Source organism: Cajanus cajan, chromosome 7 (genome assembly GCF_000230855.2).
Source record: "Cajanus cajan strain Asha chromosome 7, NIPB_CcT2T_4, whole genome shotgun sequence".
Taxonomy (NCBI): domain Eukaryota; kingdom Viridiplantae; phylum Streptophyta; class Magnoliopsida; order Fabales; family Fabaceae; genus Cajanus; species Cajanus cajan.
In genome coordinates, this window is record NC_138523.1 from 48,283,480 (window position 1) to 48,299,561 (window position 16,082).

Here is a 16,082-nt window from a genome sequence, read left to right on the forward strand (position 1 = left end):
TAATCGGAAGTTTGACTTAATATCAAAGCAAATACATTAATCACCTTAAACTTTTATTACTTTCACAGCTATATCAATACAAATCCAAACAGAATTCAGAAAAGATACACCTTGATCTTATAAATTGGTTGCTATTTTCTTAGGAAGATGCCAAACGTTTTTCTCTAATAAACTTGAGACAAGCCACCATTTTCTCGTGCTCTGGGAGGTTTTCTTTAATAATCGGAACTTCCTTAAAATTATTATACCATGAAAGTAAGTGAGGAAATTTCTCATCTTTCAGGACCTTCACTTCAAGAATATCTTCTATAATAAAAATAAGTTTGACTATGGGCCCAAAAGCCAAGTCCACAATGTTAATATTGTCTCCCCCGAAGAATTTCTTTTGATCACCAAAACACTTGTTCTCAACAACCATGATATGCTCCCATACCTTCTCTATGTTTGCCTCCTTCTCTTCACCATTATTGCCAAGGTAGAAGGCCACAACTGCAGAAAACTTTAAAGGTTGACCCAAAATATTATTGTCGCTTTGATCAAGATAGCTAGAAATGTTAAAGCATAGAAAGTAATTAATGAGAAAATATAACATGGTATGCTTAATTTAATTATCTCTAAAATTAAGGTAAATTGAATATTACCAAATCATCAGCATATTTAGCCCAAAATCGTGCAAGAGCTCTCTCATAGGGATCAGCAGGAACCAATGAATTATGTGGCCAAATTTCATCAATGTATTCAATAATAAGCATGGATTCACATAAAGGTCTTCCATTATGAACAAATACCGGAGTTCTCTTGTACACCGGGTTGTATCGAAGAAGTTCAAGACTCTTATTAAAACGATCTTCTTCTATATTGTGATACGGTATATCCTTTAACTTTAAAGTCCATACCACTCTCAAAGTCATAGGACTATACCAGAATCCATGTAGTTTCACCTCTGTCATACTTGCTTATGTTTTCCAAAGCTTCACCTCTTATTGTAGGGTTTATATAGTGTGATCTATAGCACAAATTTCAGTAGTAAAATAAAATATTATTTGGTAACAAAAGTTTGAACAAAAATTATGTCGTGAATCGTGACAATGATTGTATTAAAAAATATAGTGGTGTAATTTTTTTTTAAAGTAAATAAAAAATTTGTCTTGGTGACGGCTGACGAAATATTCGATTTATTTAAAAACCGACAACCTCATTCTAACAAAACATCAATCGTGTCAAAATTTTGATATTGAAATCCACTATATTTAATATAGTGGTGAGATGTTTAGGTATTGCCATTGTTTGTATATGGAAAATAAATTAGCTACTGAAAATTAATTATCGATATTTCAAATAAATACATAACATGTTAAAATATTAATCATTGATTTTTTCATTAATATAACTAGTTTATTTAGTTATTTTGAGTTATTTTTAGAAGAATTAAATCCTTGAAACATAGAATACAATCAACATATATTGTTTATTTTTTTAATCTATGAGAATCAAATTTAGTATCGAAGGCTACAACAATTCATATATATTTCTCAACTGATTGAACTAATAAACTCTCCTGGTATGTGTTACTCATACATGTTTATTTTCTTAAAAAAAAAACAGATATAAACCTTTAAGTTTTGTTTCCCTGAAAGAATTAACTTCATTATCTGTGAATATTCTTCATTTCAACAAAAATATCTTTTACAGAAAATTAAATGTGGTATAGAAAAAAAATTAATATAGTAAATTTTTCAGGATAAGATTTTCCTAACTTCTGTACTAGCTGTAGTATTAATATAATAAATCTCATATGTTCTTATGGAAAAGACCATTTAAAAAAAAAAGTTATGAGTTATTATTTAAGGATCATTATAGGAATATTAACATCTACTATTCCACGGGTGTCGTAATCGCTTACATTATTTTTTTTTATCTCTTTCTAATTTTAAATCTATTAACTAATTATAGAAAATGAAAATGAAAATCTAATCTTTTTTTCTTTTCTTTTATAAGCATAATTATTACAAATGATAAAGTTATTTTTTATAGATTTAATACGATTGTATACATAAGTTTCATTTCAAAATTATTAATTAAATTAAATTAATTTCGCATTAGGGTGATGACCATCTTTGTTCAATGTAGTCCAATTCTATAAAATATTGAAAGAGTTTGCAAAAAGTTTTTTCTTTTCCACTTTTTCTTTCTCTCTTTTCTCTCGAGACATTTTGTACAGCAGCCACCGCAGAAAATGCCGCCAACCTAAGTAGTTGACTACTTACTTGTCTCCTTCCTCTTTGCCGTAAACAAATTTGTGTTTTATTTTTCTCCCTTTCCACATGTAAGTGATGCAACACAGGATGAACATAGACGTTTATTTAAGCACATATCTATTTCAGTTTATTTAATATTTTAAAAAAAATCTTAAGAAGCTAAAGTAATTTTTCTTGAAAATGAATTAATAGCAATAAGCCCGAATACTTTTCAAGCAAAAAGGTTAGTCAACATTTGACCATAATATCCCATCAGTGATTCAGATTTAATATTACAGCAACTTAGAAGTAATATACATCTCTTAGATAACTTGATTTAATTTTCTTAGAATAAAAAACATTTTGTTTTTGGAATGAGTCTTACAACTTGCATTACAAAAACATTTAGTGTCAAGAAAATATTACATCTAATTGAACTTTTGCTCTATCTAAAGGCTTGACTCTAGTGAGTTTACTACATTTGTAAAATATTTTTATCATAATATAATTTATTGCTATTGTTTTGAATTAGTAATAAAACACTTATTAGCATACATAGACAATTTTGAAACTTCTTCTTTATATATATATTAACTAATATTTTTATATATTTTTAGTTAAATTTTGATGGTCGAATATTTACGATTTTGCAAATGAAAAAACTAATGAGATTGATGAGCCCAATTGCGCATAAAAAACGAAATACTGAACCTAGCCCAAACCACTTAAGAATAAAACGGATCAGCATATCAAGGAACTGGATTTTGAAGAATGGGCCTTTTATTTAAGTTTTCCTTTTAAATTTTTTTTTTTAATGATGACATAAAAAGTAGAAACACCGAACACGTATTATAAGGAGGACAAAATAAGGTCTTACTTAAGAGCATGTCTTGGTTAATAATAACTCAAACTTTTGTTACTTTGGCAAATATATATATTAAGACAAACTTACACAAAAGTTGGTAATACTAACAATAATCCATACATACATACATATATATATATATATATATATATATATATATATATATATATATATAAATAAATAAATAAGGTACTAGTATTTTATTACGACGATGTCAAAGTTCTTTCTCTAAGAGATTTAACAAAAGCTACCATTTTCTCTTGGTCAGGTAGGTTTTGTGCAATGATTGGGACACTCTTGAAGTTATTATGCCATGAATACAAACGATGGAATTTCTGAGGTTGTAGAACTTTTACTTCAAAGATATCTTCAGAGATGGTAAGAAATTTGATGATGGAGCCAATTAGCCAAAAGCTAAGTCCACAACATTAATAGTGTCTCCCCAGAAGAATTTCTCTTGGTTACTTAAGCACTGATCCTAAACAACTCTCAAATGCTCCCAACTATTTTCTATGTCCTTCTCTCTCTCTTCAACATTGTTGCTTCGGAACAGTGCTTCAACTGCGGTAATCTTTAGAAGAAAAAAAAAAATTGACACCCATATACTCCATTATTATCACATAATAATCAGAGCATACTAATAGGATGCAAATATTTTACACAACTATACAACAACCTAAAGTTAAGAAGAAGATAAAATCTATAATAGAAATAATATTCAAAATTATCATTGACACCTTAATACAATGCAGGCTTTACATTAAATAAAAAACTAATAAATATCATCTAGTATTTATAAGAAATTAAAATAAAATTAACTTTAATAAATAAAATACAATATTTTTTTTTTCATAAACATGATCTACATAGTATCCCAAAATTAACAACTAAAGACTAATTTATCAAAATCTTATAAAATTTTCTTGTCACTTAATTTACTTTCTTTTGTTATCACACAGAAAATAACAATGTTGAAGAGAGATTACTTTATTTTGTTATCAAATATTCTAATTAAAAATCAATAAATTAAAAAAATATTGGAAATTCTTAGAATAGTGGATTTTTAAGCCTAACTTAACCTTATAAAATCGGCTTGAATCCACTATTCTAAGATGGTATCAGAACCATTTAGATCCACTTTAAATGGGCCACCTACCATTGATGCATCCCTCATAGGCATGAGGGGGTGTATTAGGAAAAATCCAAGTCCCGCCAATCCTAGATCATTAAAAAGGGTCACCCACCATTTATCCACGTACCAAGCCCAATAGTGCTGGATGTGAGGGGGTGTATTGAGAAAAATCTAAGTCCCATATCAACTAGAGATTAAGCAATTGAATAGTCTATAAGTGGAAAATAACCCTCACTTTACAAGCCGATTTTGTAGGGTTGAGTTAGGCTTAATCCACTATTCTAACAAAAATTAAATGGAGTATCCAATAGGTGACTTAGCAACTCAACGTGGAAAAAAAAATGTGTTCTTAGATCGAGAATTAGTCTAATACAACAGAAAAAGAAAAAAAAATAAATGGAGGAGTTGAAATTTATTTTACATTGTATTTTTTATTATTTTATTTTAGATTATATAACAAATATATTAAATAATAAATTAATTTATTTAAAAAGTATTATTTTTATTAAATAAATGTATTATTTATTATTTTAAACTAGATTAACATTAGGTAAGAAATTTAAAAAATAATAATTAATTTAAGAAATAATGTTATATGTAATATACTATCAACTTAATTATAATTATAAAAGATAACTAGCTTGATCGCTTAAATATTACTTTTTGTATTGAGGGTTTTAAGTTTTAACCTTTATTAGGTCAATTTCTTTAATCATTTTCTAAACTAAAATGTATGAGTACTATCTAAATCAACATTAGCATTATAATTTAATTGAAAAAAGAGACTAAAATTATATAATTTTAAAATTTAAAAGACCAAAATTGTATAATTAAAAAAAGAGTGGAACCAAAATAGTGGATAAAGATTGTAAAGAGATCAAAAGTGTAATTTAATTACACACATATATATATATATAAACAATTGGTTTAGTCATTTAGTACTTTATGTTTGCTTAAGAGGTTGTAATTTATCACCATCAAGATCATTGTTGTCATTTTCAAACTATTAAATAATTTTAAATGGCTTGTTACTTGTATAGAATTTTTAAATCAATTTAAAGTTTTTTCTTTAAAAATAAATTTAGTGACAAAAAATTATTCATTCACTAAATTCAAAAAACTGTTATGACTGAATCAATATCAGTAGTTAATATTGAATATTTTAACTACTGAATTATATCCAATCGTTAATAGACACATCTCTTAACTTTAGTGACCGATTCTTCATTAGTTGTTATTTATATCCAAAAATTCATATTTAACGACTGATGCGATTTTGGCTGCTACATTTTTTTTAATTCCATTGCTATTCCGGTTGCAAACTTTAATTTTGAATAAATAAATAAACAACAACGAATTTAGCAACCGAAATGGTTGTGACAAATTAATTCAGTCTCTACTTCAATTGCTAAGAAAATAAAATGTCAAATACCAAATTGGACGCATGATTTGATTGCTTAGTAGAAACAAGTTATTTTCAGTTGCTAATTTATACTTTTCTTATAGCGATGGTTATGTTTAACTACATGGTGATGATCATGATAAAATAAAAGGCTAGAAATTTATGTGTGATTAATTTATAAACATTTACCAAGTTATTAGAATATTTACCCAAAATTGTGTGAGAGCTTTCTCATAGGGATCGGTAGGAAGTAGTGGATTTTGTGGCCATATATCAACAATGTATTCAATAATAAACATAGACTCATATAGGGTTTTTTTAGCATGAACAAGTACTAGATTTCTCTTGTACACAAGATTGTATTCAAGAAGTTGAGGACTCTTGTTGAAGCGATCTTTCCCTTTAATTCTAAGGTGCATTTCACCCTCAAAGTGAAGGGATTATACCAAAATTCATACAACTTGAAGTCTGTCATTGATGAAGATTGTGCTAATCTTCAAAGCTAACTATGATCATTATATGGGGTGATCCATGAAGTTTACTACTTCAACAAGCTCTAATTTTAGAATAAAATAAAATATAGGTTATATTATTGAGCATATATATATAATTTTTAGGAATTTTCTAATAGGTTTTCAAATTATTTTTTGTTTAATTAAGTCCTTTAAAAAGTATAAGCTTGAAGCTAGTTTTTGACAACTTGAAATTACTAAAAATTATATTATCAAAAATATAATTAAAAATAATAATTTAACGATTTAAAAATTTTCAAATAATTCAAAAACCAACTTAATAATTTAACATAAATTATTGCTGTCAAATTCGAGGTTTCCGTTCTCACTTATTTGGTAATTCTTTGGGGAACACGTCCTCTTTGTATATTCCTCTCACCAACCATTTTTCTATTGAATGGAATGATACAATTTTTTTAGTTGCTCTAATGCAACATAATTGAGCAAAATCACGTACCTCTGCTTTGTAGTTTCCAATGTCGCATTTGGGTATAAAAGCAAAAGGGAAATATTATTTGCAATTTTTTTTATTCCCTTGCATTTGTATATGTCTTCTTAATTTAATTTATATTTACCATCGGTGTAACACTTTTCTATATAAATATATACTAAAAAAGTATTCTTTCGCTATATTTTATTTATTTATTAATATGATATAACAAGACTGAATTTCGGTCAAGTATATGTATGAATAAAAACACTCTGAATATATTTATTGATTGAGGTTTAATATTAAGGCAAACACAAAGTGGAAACAAGCATAGCAAAATTATTCAAATAGTTACAAAGCAAAATTATTCAAATAGATATAAAATGATTTAGACTTGATATCTCACATACCTATGCAAGATAGAGTGGAAACTAAAGAAACACGCATAATAAAGAGTGTATATTTTCTTAGGAAGATGCCAAAATTTTCTCTCTGAAAAACTTTAAGAAAGTCACCATTTTGTCTTGATCTGGGAGGTTTTCTTTGATGACTGGAGCATCTTTGAAATTATTATACCATGAATGAAAGTGAGGAAATTTCTCATATTCCAAGATCTTCACTTCAAAAGCATCTTCAAGAACCACAAGAAATTTCACTACGGACCCAAATGCTATGTCCACAATATTAATAGTGTCACCCCCAAAAAATTTCTCCTCCTCTGTAAAGCATTGATCCTCTACCACTCTAAGATGCTCCTTTATCTTCTCTATAGCATTCTCCTTTTCTATATCATTGCTGCAACGAACGAGTGATGCAATCGCAGGAACCTTTAAAATTTGAAACCAATATTTTTGTCACTTTGAAGTTTGAACAATTCACATAGAAAGTAATGTGAAAATGAAGGTAAATTAATTATGATTACTTTATTATAGTTAAATAGAACATGGATAGTAACATATGGAAAAGTTGGAAAAGAAAAATATAACTATATGTTAAATTTATATTAACAAATTTTTGTACTACGAGAAAAGAATATACAAATTGATCGAGAGAGATATGCATTAGAAAAAAAATGATATGATGAAAATTATAGAGAACAAGAATAATAGTGTTGTAGAGAATTGTTGTGTGATAAATAATATACTACTATCAATTATTTTTTATAAGAAACAAATGATACTATAAACAATAAATATACTATGAGTAACTCTTAAAAACATTATACCATGTCATCAGCGTATTTAACCCAAAATTGAGCCAAAGCTTTCTCGTATGCATTAGTGGGACGTAATGGGTTTTGTGGCCATATCTGATCAATGTATTCAACAATGATCATGGACTCACATATGGGTTTTCCATCATGAACAAGAACTGGAGTCTTCTTGTGCACAGGATTGTATTGAAGAAGTTGAGCACTCATATTGAAACGATCTTCTTCTATATCCTCATATGGAATATTCTTAAGCTTAAGAGTCCACTTCACCCTCATAGAGAAGGGACTGTACCAAAATCCATGTAACTTTATATCTGTCATTATAGCTAAGTTGTACTTTTCCACGCCAACATTAGCCTAGTTTATATAGAGTGACATGTGGAGCTGTCTTGTTCAACAAGCCAAAATTTTATAAACAAAGTTACGTATCTATTGCTAACATGTTCATAGTCAAACTACAAAAATTATATATGAAGTTTCCTTCTTTGTTCTTTGGTGGCGGTCCTTCCGCAAAATAATATACTAATCAGTTCTAATTGTGCAAGTTTTTGTTAAAACCATGTAACATTCTTGTGTTGTTTCTTGGAAAAAAAAAAAAAGAAGAAGTCAAGCTGTCTTGCTGGTTTACAGTATATTAATTGAATGACGCAAGCACTTATCCTAGCATGTCATGAGTTAGCAGAGTAAAAATTTATACGATAAAGATTTTTTAATGTAAAAATACTAAAAAAAATGAAAGATTAACATATTAAAGGATAAATATCCAAATTCTATTAAAATATTGTTATAATATGGTTTTATGTTAGCTATTGCTGTAGAAATTAGCATAACTTTTTAGAATAAAATTATCTAAATATTTTTATGCTTAATTGTATAGTGTACCTACCTTTGAGGAAAGTCAAGAGTTTGAGTTTTGGTATTGAATACTTCATTAGGGGTGATGGAATATTATAAGGATCTTGTGGTAAAACGATCGGTTCGTCATTGCTTGCATCACTAATTAAAAAATATATCCAAATTTCTCTTCCTTCGTTATCATAGTTTTATAATTAGATTTTCCTTTATTTTTCGTGTGAAGGTGAAGATGTATGATGTGAACGTGGGGAAAGTCATTTTTTGTTATAAAAGAAAAATAATTGATGCACAATTTCTTTTATCTTATGTATATAGGCTGATTACGCATTAATGGTGGAGAGCAAATATCTCTACGTGTATGTCGGGGTGTAGTAAATGATGAAATTCAAAATTTACTTGTAAATATAGAGTTTTCCGATCATTTAGTGTATTTTCAATATATTATCATTCCAATACGAGAGAAAAAATATTATTGGAGTGGGTTTAATGATACAAATCGAAGTAATATATATATATATATATATATATATATATATATATATATATATATATATATATATATATATATATATATATATATGAGGTTTTATTAAATTATTCTGAGTTTGAATTTTGATTTTATGTATAAAATAGCTTATATTGAGAAATGAATATTTATTTTGATTACATTTATGATTTTTGATAAAAATTAGTTATTAATTTTAACGGTGGATACTTCATACTTATATCATAACTACAATTTATCTTTCTCTCTCTTTTTATATATAGAGAGAGGAAAAAGATTAAGGGGGTGTATTAGATTAAGATTTTAAAGGAGTTTTTTAGTTGAAAAAAATCCTGTGAATTTTAAAAGACTTTGCAATATTTTCATGACTTTTAAGATTTTGTAGGATTTCACAAGACTTTCAATCAGGATTTTAATAGATTATGCAAGACTTTTAAGTTAAGATTTTAATGGATTCTGCGGGACTTTTGAACTTTGCAGAATTTCATAAATTTTTGAAACAGGATAAGAATTCAAGATTTTTTTTCATACATTCAAATTTAAAAGAGTCAAATATAATAATAAAAAAAACAATAATGTCTAGATAAATAAAAATAATATTTTTTCGTAATATCATGCCGTTCTAAATAAAATTCACCTACATATTCATAGCTATATTAGTTCTCCAAACATTAATATATTTTCGCTTTTGCTCCTGTGTTTTAATAATAGGCTCAAAATTATGATTTTTATTAACTAGTAATGTTGAAGATGAAGGTTCGTCCATCACTTCAATTGGAAATTCATCATAATGACATTCTTTACGAAGAAAGTTATGTAGTCCCACATATGTTAAAAAATATTCTAAACAACATTTCAAATATTTTATAATTTGTGATTTAAAATATTTTATTTATAATTTTATAAATGATTAAAAAAATAGTGGGACAAAATTTTTATGAAATTTGTTACAGGTACAAAATAATTTTTTAATTTTTAATTATTTTTAATTATTCACTCGTGTCTTATGTTAATTTTCTTTTTTAAAATATAAAAATCCTAATTTAATAATATAAAAATTAAAAAAATAAAATTCATAGTAAAAAATAAAATAAAATAATTGTTGAGTCATAAAAGAAGAATGATAACAATAATAAATTCAAGAGACGGAGAGAGATCACAATTTTTATGCTGAGAGGGTTCTTCCCCCAACTAAGATCCATTCTTATCTCATTCTACTTACAAAAACCTTAACTCAAATTTATCTTTTACATATATATATATATATATATATTAATTTTAGCTTTCACCTTTCTCTTTTCTTGACGAGTGTTATAAAAAAAGTTAAAATTTCAAGTGTTTACTATGTTATATAACTGAGAATCTCAATTAAATAGACCAAAATAGAGCAAGTCAATTAAAGAGAACGGAGAGAAAAATAGAGCAAGTTAATGACACTATCATTTACGTATAGAAGTTTCACCAAATAAGGGAATGGAATGAGAACAGTAGTACAATATTATATACAAGTAGTAGTGCAATATTATTAACAAGAGAAAAAAAATGGAGAAGACATGAGCATAGAAAAAAAAAGATGAAAAACTCACTTGGAAATTCTTGAAGCACTTGAAAAATCACTTCAAACAATCCTCCAAAATCTTATGGGTTTGGATGGAATTGTTTTATGAATTTGGTATTTATAAATACCACTAAAAAATCCATCAAAATCCCTCTAATACAACAATCCTTTAAAATTCCTATATTTTTTTAATACTAATGGATTGGTTTTAAGTTGTAGAAAGTCTCAAATGAATACCAATAGATTTTAATGGACTCTTTAAAAAATCTTGAAAATCCTGATTGAATACTACTGTATTGTTTTTAAGTGACATAAAATCTTGATTGAATACCAATAGACTTTTTTACTCAAAAAAAGTTTTTTAAAATCCTATGAAATCCTAAACCAATACACCCTCCTAAGCTTACAAATTTTTAAAAAAATTGAAAATTATTCAATACTTTATTTTCATAATTCAAATCAACGTATAAAATATTTTTATAATTATTTATCAACTTGAATTAATGAAATAAGTATCAAATAATTTTAAAATTTTGTAAAAATTTCCTAACTTAATTTATGCATTAAGAACTTGAAATTTAATGGTTGGATTATAGTAATTTGATATAGAACATGAATTATTGAATGAAGTAAGTTTATTCAATAACAAATGTTTTATATCAAATTTCAATGATGTAAATATTAAATTAAAAGTTCTTAATATATAGATTAAGTTAACTAGTTCTTAAAAATAATTGAAAGATATTCGATACTTCATTTCATTTATTCAAATTAGTAGATGTTCTTACCAGAGATCTGCTGTAGAGGTGATCCGCCGAGTAAGATTGGTGAGCCTCCTTCACTGGTATGCTTGGTGTTCCAAAATGGGAGTGGTACCTGCAAAAGAGACTCTGATGCTAAAGTTAGTGTTTGTGAGAGTGTGAGTCTTGTATAAGTAATGCACGTACCTTTGTGTGGATTAGGGTTTCGTTGGGCCTTGGGCCCGAGATCAGTTTATGACCTATTTGAGTGTAGGGCTGACGTGGCCTAGCGCGTGTCCGAGGTCATTCTGCGCTGAGATGCCGAGCTCGAGCTCGGATAGTACAGTAGATAATCATAAAAACATTTTATATGTTGTTTTAATTTATATAATGAAGTATCAAATATGATCTTTAAATTTTTAAAATTTTTTACACTTAAACTATATATCAAGAAATTTTAATTTAATGATTAAATAATTAAAATTTGATATAAAATATTAAATGTTAAATAGAATAAGATAAATCTCTCCTATAATATATATATCTTAAATTCTATGTGTAACTTATTAAAAAAAATATCTTATTGAAAAATATTTAATGAGTGGATAGTATTTTCACATTGTAATTTGCGCCGTGAATATTGATTCTTCTTATAATAGAAAAATAAATGAAGAGTGTACTTGATTTCTTCTTGCATTTAGAAAAATGTAATTTTCTTTGAATGAAAAATATTTTTCTAGCCTTACCCGTAGTTTTTGTCGTATATGTTTTTGTCCTATATAGTTGCATGAAAATTATTTTCTACTATTACTCCAAACAAAAAACATAACTTGTTTACTAATAATTTTTTTCTACTATATAGTTGCATGAAAATATTTTTCTATTATTACTAATAATTAACATTTGTCGATAAAAAAATAAAAATAAAAATTTAGTTCCAACAATGATATCAAATCATCGGTGTTGGTCACTATTTGCGTGGTGGAAATTGCACATGGCTATTGTTCATATATATTTGTAGGTGCGTTGTTTGGTAAAATGTTGTAAAAATCACGTATATGTGCTTTATAATTTCCAAAGTCGCACTTGGGATATAAAACCAAAATGGGAACAACTTTTGCACTTTTTTTTCCCTCTTTCCCTTGCATTTTTATGTCTTTTTAATTTAATAGATTAAATAAATTATTAGTCTCTAAATCTTTATAAAATTTCCTTTACAAAAGTTTCATCAATTTTAGTCTTTATTTTTTTTGTTAACATTTTTAATTTTTGTTGTCAAATATTATTATTAAATGATGATGTGATGGTCATGTAAGTAATCATGTTACATTATCAATTAGTATATAATGTAATAGTTATGTGTAATTTTTTTTTATTTTTATAAATCATATTTTTAGTTTTTCAATTTTTTCAAAACTCACTTTTGCTCCCTTATCTTTTCATGAAATTTACTTTTAATTCTTAACAATTATTTGGTCAATTTTATTATTTCAACTATTATTCGCCAACAATCATTCAACTTAGTTTCTTAATAAGCATCATTATTATGTAATGATGTGATAATCACTCAATTTAGTTCCTTAATAAATATCTTTGTTATACAATGATCGATGTAGCAATCATGTACTGCTAATTTGAGGTAATAACCATGCCATAAAATATTCTTGATTTGAAACATTTATTTAGTTGTTCTAAGGTGCTATAAAAAATCATTTTGAATAATAAAATTGCCAGCAAAAGGTTTAAAATTTGAAGATAAAAAAAGATGTAATAAGTAAAACCAACAACCTATAATACATAAATTAACAACTCACTTGAAAATTTTCGAGACATTGAAATTATTATTGTGTGTGTCTCTCTTACCACTATTGTCAAATTTGTATCCCCTTTTGTAACAATATTTTCTGTGGAGCAAAATTTTTTTGGGAATAAGATTAATTTGAATGACTTGAACATTATTATTTTTTTAGATGTGAAGTTAAGGAATGAGCTAGGTATGAAAGGATTCAAAGATTGAGTTTCTCTAGTTTTGGTATATAATGTTTAAATTGCTTGAGTTTTTGACTTATGATTTTGTTTATCATGATGAGTTGTTGATTTTGTGTTTTAGATTATAGTTTAGTCAGTTATTGATTTATGTAATGAAGATAGTTGGTTTTACTTACTGTATCTCCTATTATTTTTTCTTTTAAAATTTTGAACTCATTTTGTGGAATACTCATTCATATATATTCCCATGCACTTAAACAAAAAGGCATATGAGTAGATTGCGTTGAACGTACGTTTAACTTTTCTAAATGATAAAATAAACATGCACACACTTAAAATTAGAGTTTCAGTTCTTCAAATGAAACCCACAAATTTGTTTCAAGGTTTCGTTGTTATTAAGGAAAGAAGGCATGGTGTCATGAACCTCGACGACAATGACGAGGAGCACAGGATTGAGATGTCCAGAAATTGAAACTGGGAAATAGTGTGAGAAAAGGGAAGAAAGGGTAAGTCGGGAAATAAAAGAACAAATAAAAAAAAAATATCAATAATTGATTTAAAATTAGAGAAATCTTATGGTACAAAATATGTTTCTCCCAATGAGAGATATTTCTCACTCATTGACCCTAATCCATGTCACAAGATAGAGTGTAAACTAATGAAACGCACATAAAAAGAGTGTATACTTTCTTAAGAAGATCCCAAAAGCTTTTCTCTGGAAAATTTAAGAAAAGCCAGCATTTTATCTTGATCTGGGAGGTTTTCTTTAATGATTGGAACATTCTTGAAATTATTATACCATAAATGAAAGTGAGGGAATTTCTCATATTCTAGTATCTTCACTTCAAGAGCATCTTCTAGAACTGTAATAAATTTGACCATGGACCCAAATGCTATGTCCACAATGTTAATAGTGTCACCTCCAAAAAATTTCTTCTCATGATCATTGAAGCATCGATCCTCAACCACTCTGAGATGCTCCCATATCTTCTCTATGGCCTTCACTTGCTCTTCACTGTTGCTGCTAAGGGCAAGTAACCTAATTGCAGAAACCTTTAAAAAAATTGAAACCCATGTTAATTATCTTCACTTTGAACAATTAATATATAGGAATTCCATAACAGAAAATATTGAGAAAACAAAGTACATGTTTACTTTAATAATAGAACAATTATACATACCATGTCATCAGCGTATTTAATCCAAAATCGAGCCAAAGCTCTCTCATAAGAATCAATAGGAAACAATGGATTTTCTGGCCATATCTGATCAATGTATTCAACAATGATTGTGGACTCACACAAGGGTTTTCCATCGTGAACAAGAATTGGAGTCCTCTTATATATAGGATTGTATTGGAAAATTTGAACACTCATGTTGAAACGATCTTCTTCTATATTCTCATAAGGAATACCTTTTAACTCAAGAGTCCATTTCACTTTCAAAGTGAAAGGACTATACCAAAATCCATGTAACTTCACCTCTGTCATCTTAACTAGGTACGTAGTATATTTTCCCTAGCCAACCATAGTTTATTTATTGAGAGGGTGGTTCGTGGAATTGTATTGTTCAACAAGCCAAAAATTTTAGAATAAAAAATAGATAGATCTATTGCTAACATTGTCATAGTAAAAGTCATACCTACCTTTGTTGAAAAGTCAAGAGTTTTTTAGTTATGGTATTGAATACTTCACTGGGGTGATGGGATATTATAAGGATCTTATTGTAAATCGATCTGTTCGTCATTGCTTGCATCACTAAGCAATAAATATATCTATGTCCATTCCTGATCCTTCCTTTCATAATAGTTTTTTAATTAATTTTTTTTATTTATTTTTCGTCTTCTTGAACGTGGGTAGAGTCGACTTTTTTTTGACAAAAGTAAAATAATTGAAACACAATTTTTTTTTAATCTTATGCACATGGGTTGATTATATATATATATGTGTGTTTTGGAGATTAAGTAAATGATGAATTTTAAGATTTACTTGTAAATATAGTTTTCCAGTCATTTAGATGCATTCTCAACTCAACAAAAGCATTCCAATATATGATAGAAAAACATGCAGCGGAGGTTGTGTTATTATGTATGAGGTAGTAAATTTTAACCTTAGTGTGACCAATATACTCCGTACAAAAAATACATCTGATAGAAAAATATTTAAAGAGAAGGATATTATTTTCTCGTGAGATTCTTAGCGAGTATTTTTTTTTCTTTGAAGAGTGTAATTGACTAATTGATCTCTTATTGTACTTAGAAAAACGTTGTAATTTCCTTCTACTCAGTGAAAATAACTATTATTATTAGTATTAATTTTTTATCTTATAAAACATGTAATATGATTGTTTTATGTTGATTTAAAATTTTATTCAACTTATTTTTATAATTTTATTTTAATTTACTATTTAATATATTAAAGACGTATATAATTATTATTGATTTAATCTAAATCTAATTACGACTAAATTACTAAACTGTAATTGTAAATTGATATTTGTATTTCCATTTCAATTTAAAATATATAGATAGTTAAACAATATTAATTGATACAACAAATAACAATTTATATCTTTTAATTCAGTCGTTTAAAATAAAAAATTAGTCATTATTACTTCCGCTGAAAAATATAATCATGACGCAGGT

General features: G+C 27.0%; 3 protein-coding genes and 1 pseudogene across 3 annotated transcripts; all 4 read right to left on the reverse strand.

Moving 5' to 3' along the window:
- Nucleotides 1-32: 32 nt before the first annotated feature.
- LOC109805318 (putative glutathione S-transferase) lies at nt 33-972 on the reverse strand. The gene is made up of 2 exons (XM_020367356.3): nt 642-972; nt 33-499 (listed from the first exon to the last, which is right to left on the reverse strand). Exons 1-2 carry the CDS (start codon nt 948-950, stop codon nt 140-142), a joined length of 669 nt encoding a protein of 222 aa, XP_020222945.2. The 5' UTR covers nt 951-972; the 3' UTR covers nt 33-139.
- A 2,333-nt stretch (nt 973-3,305) lies between these two features.
- Nucleotides 3,306-6,709, reverse strand: LOC109804994 (putative glutathione S-transferase; annotated as a pseudogene).
- A 123-nt stretch (nt 6,710-6,832) lies between these two features.
- Nucleotides 6,833-8,133, reverse strand: LOC109805327 (putative glutathione S-transferase). The gene is made up of 2 exons (XM_020367367.3): nt 7,804-8,133; nt 6,833-7,405 (listed from the first exon to the last, which is right to left on the reverse strand). The coding sequence occupies exons 1-2, from the start codon at nt 8,110-8,112 to the stop codon at nt 7,046-7,048; spliced, it is 669 nt and encodes a 222-aa protein (XP_020222956.2). The 5' UTR covers nt 8,113-8,133; the 3' UTR covers nt 6,833-7,045.
- A 5,838-nt stretch (nt 8,134-13,971) lies between these two features.
- LOC109805264 (putative glutathione S-transferase) lies at nt 13,972-15,067 on the reverse strand. Its single transcript, XM_020367286.3, has 2 exons — nt 14,620-15,067; nt 13,972-14,491 (listed from the first exon to the last, which is right to left on the reverse strand). Exons 1-2 carry the CDS (start codon nt 14,926-14,928, stop codon nt 14,129-14,131), a joined length of 672 nt encoding a protein of 223 aa, XP_020222875.1. The 5' UTR covers nt 14,929-15,067; the 3' UTR covers nt 13,972-14,128.
- Nucleotides 15,068-16,082: the final 1,015 nt, after the last annotated feature.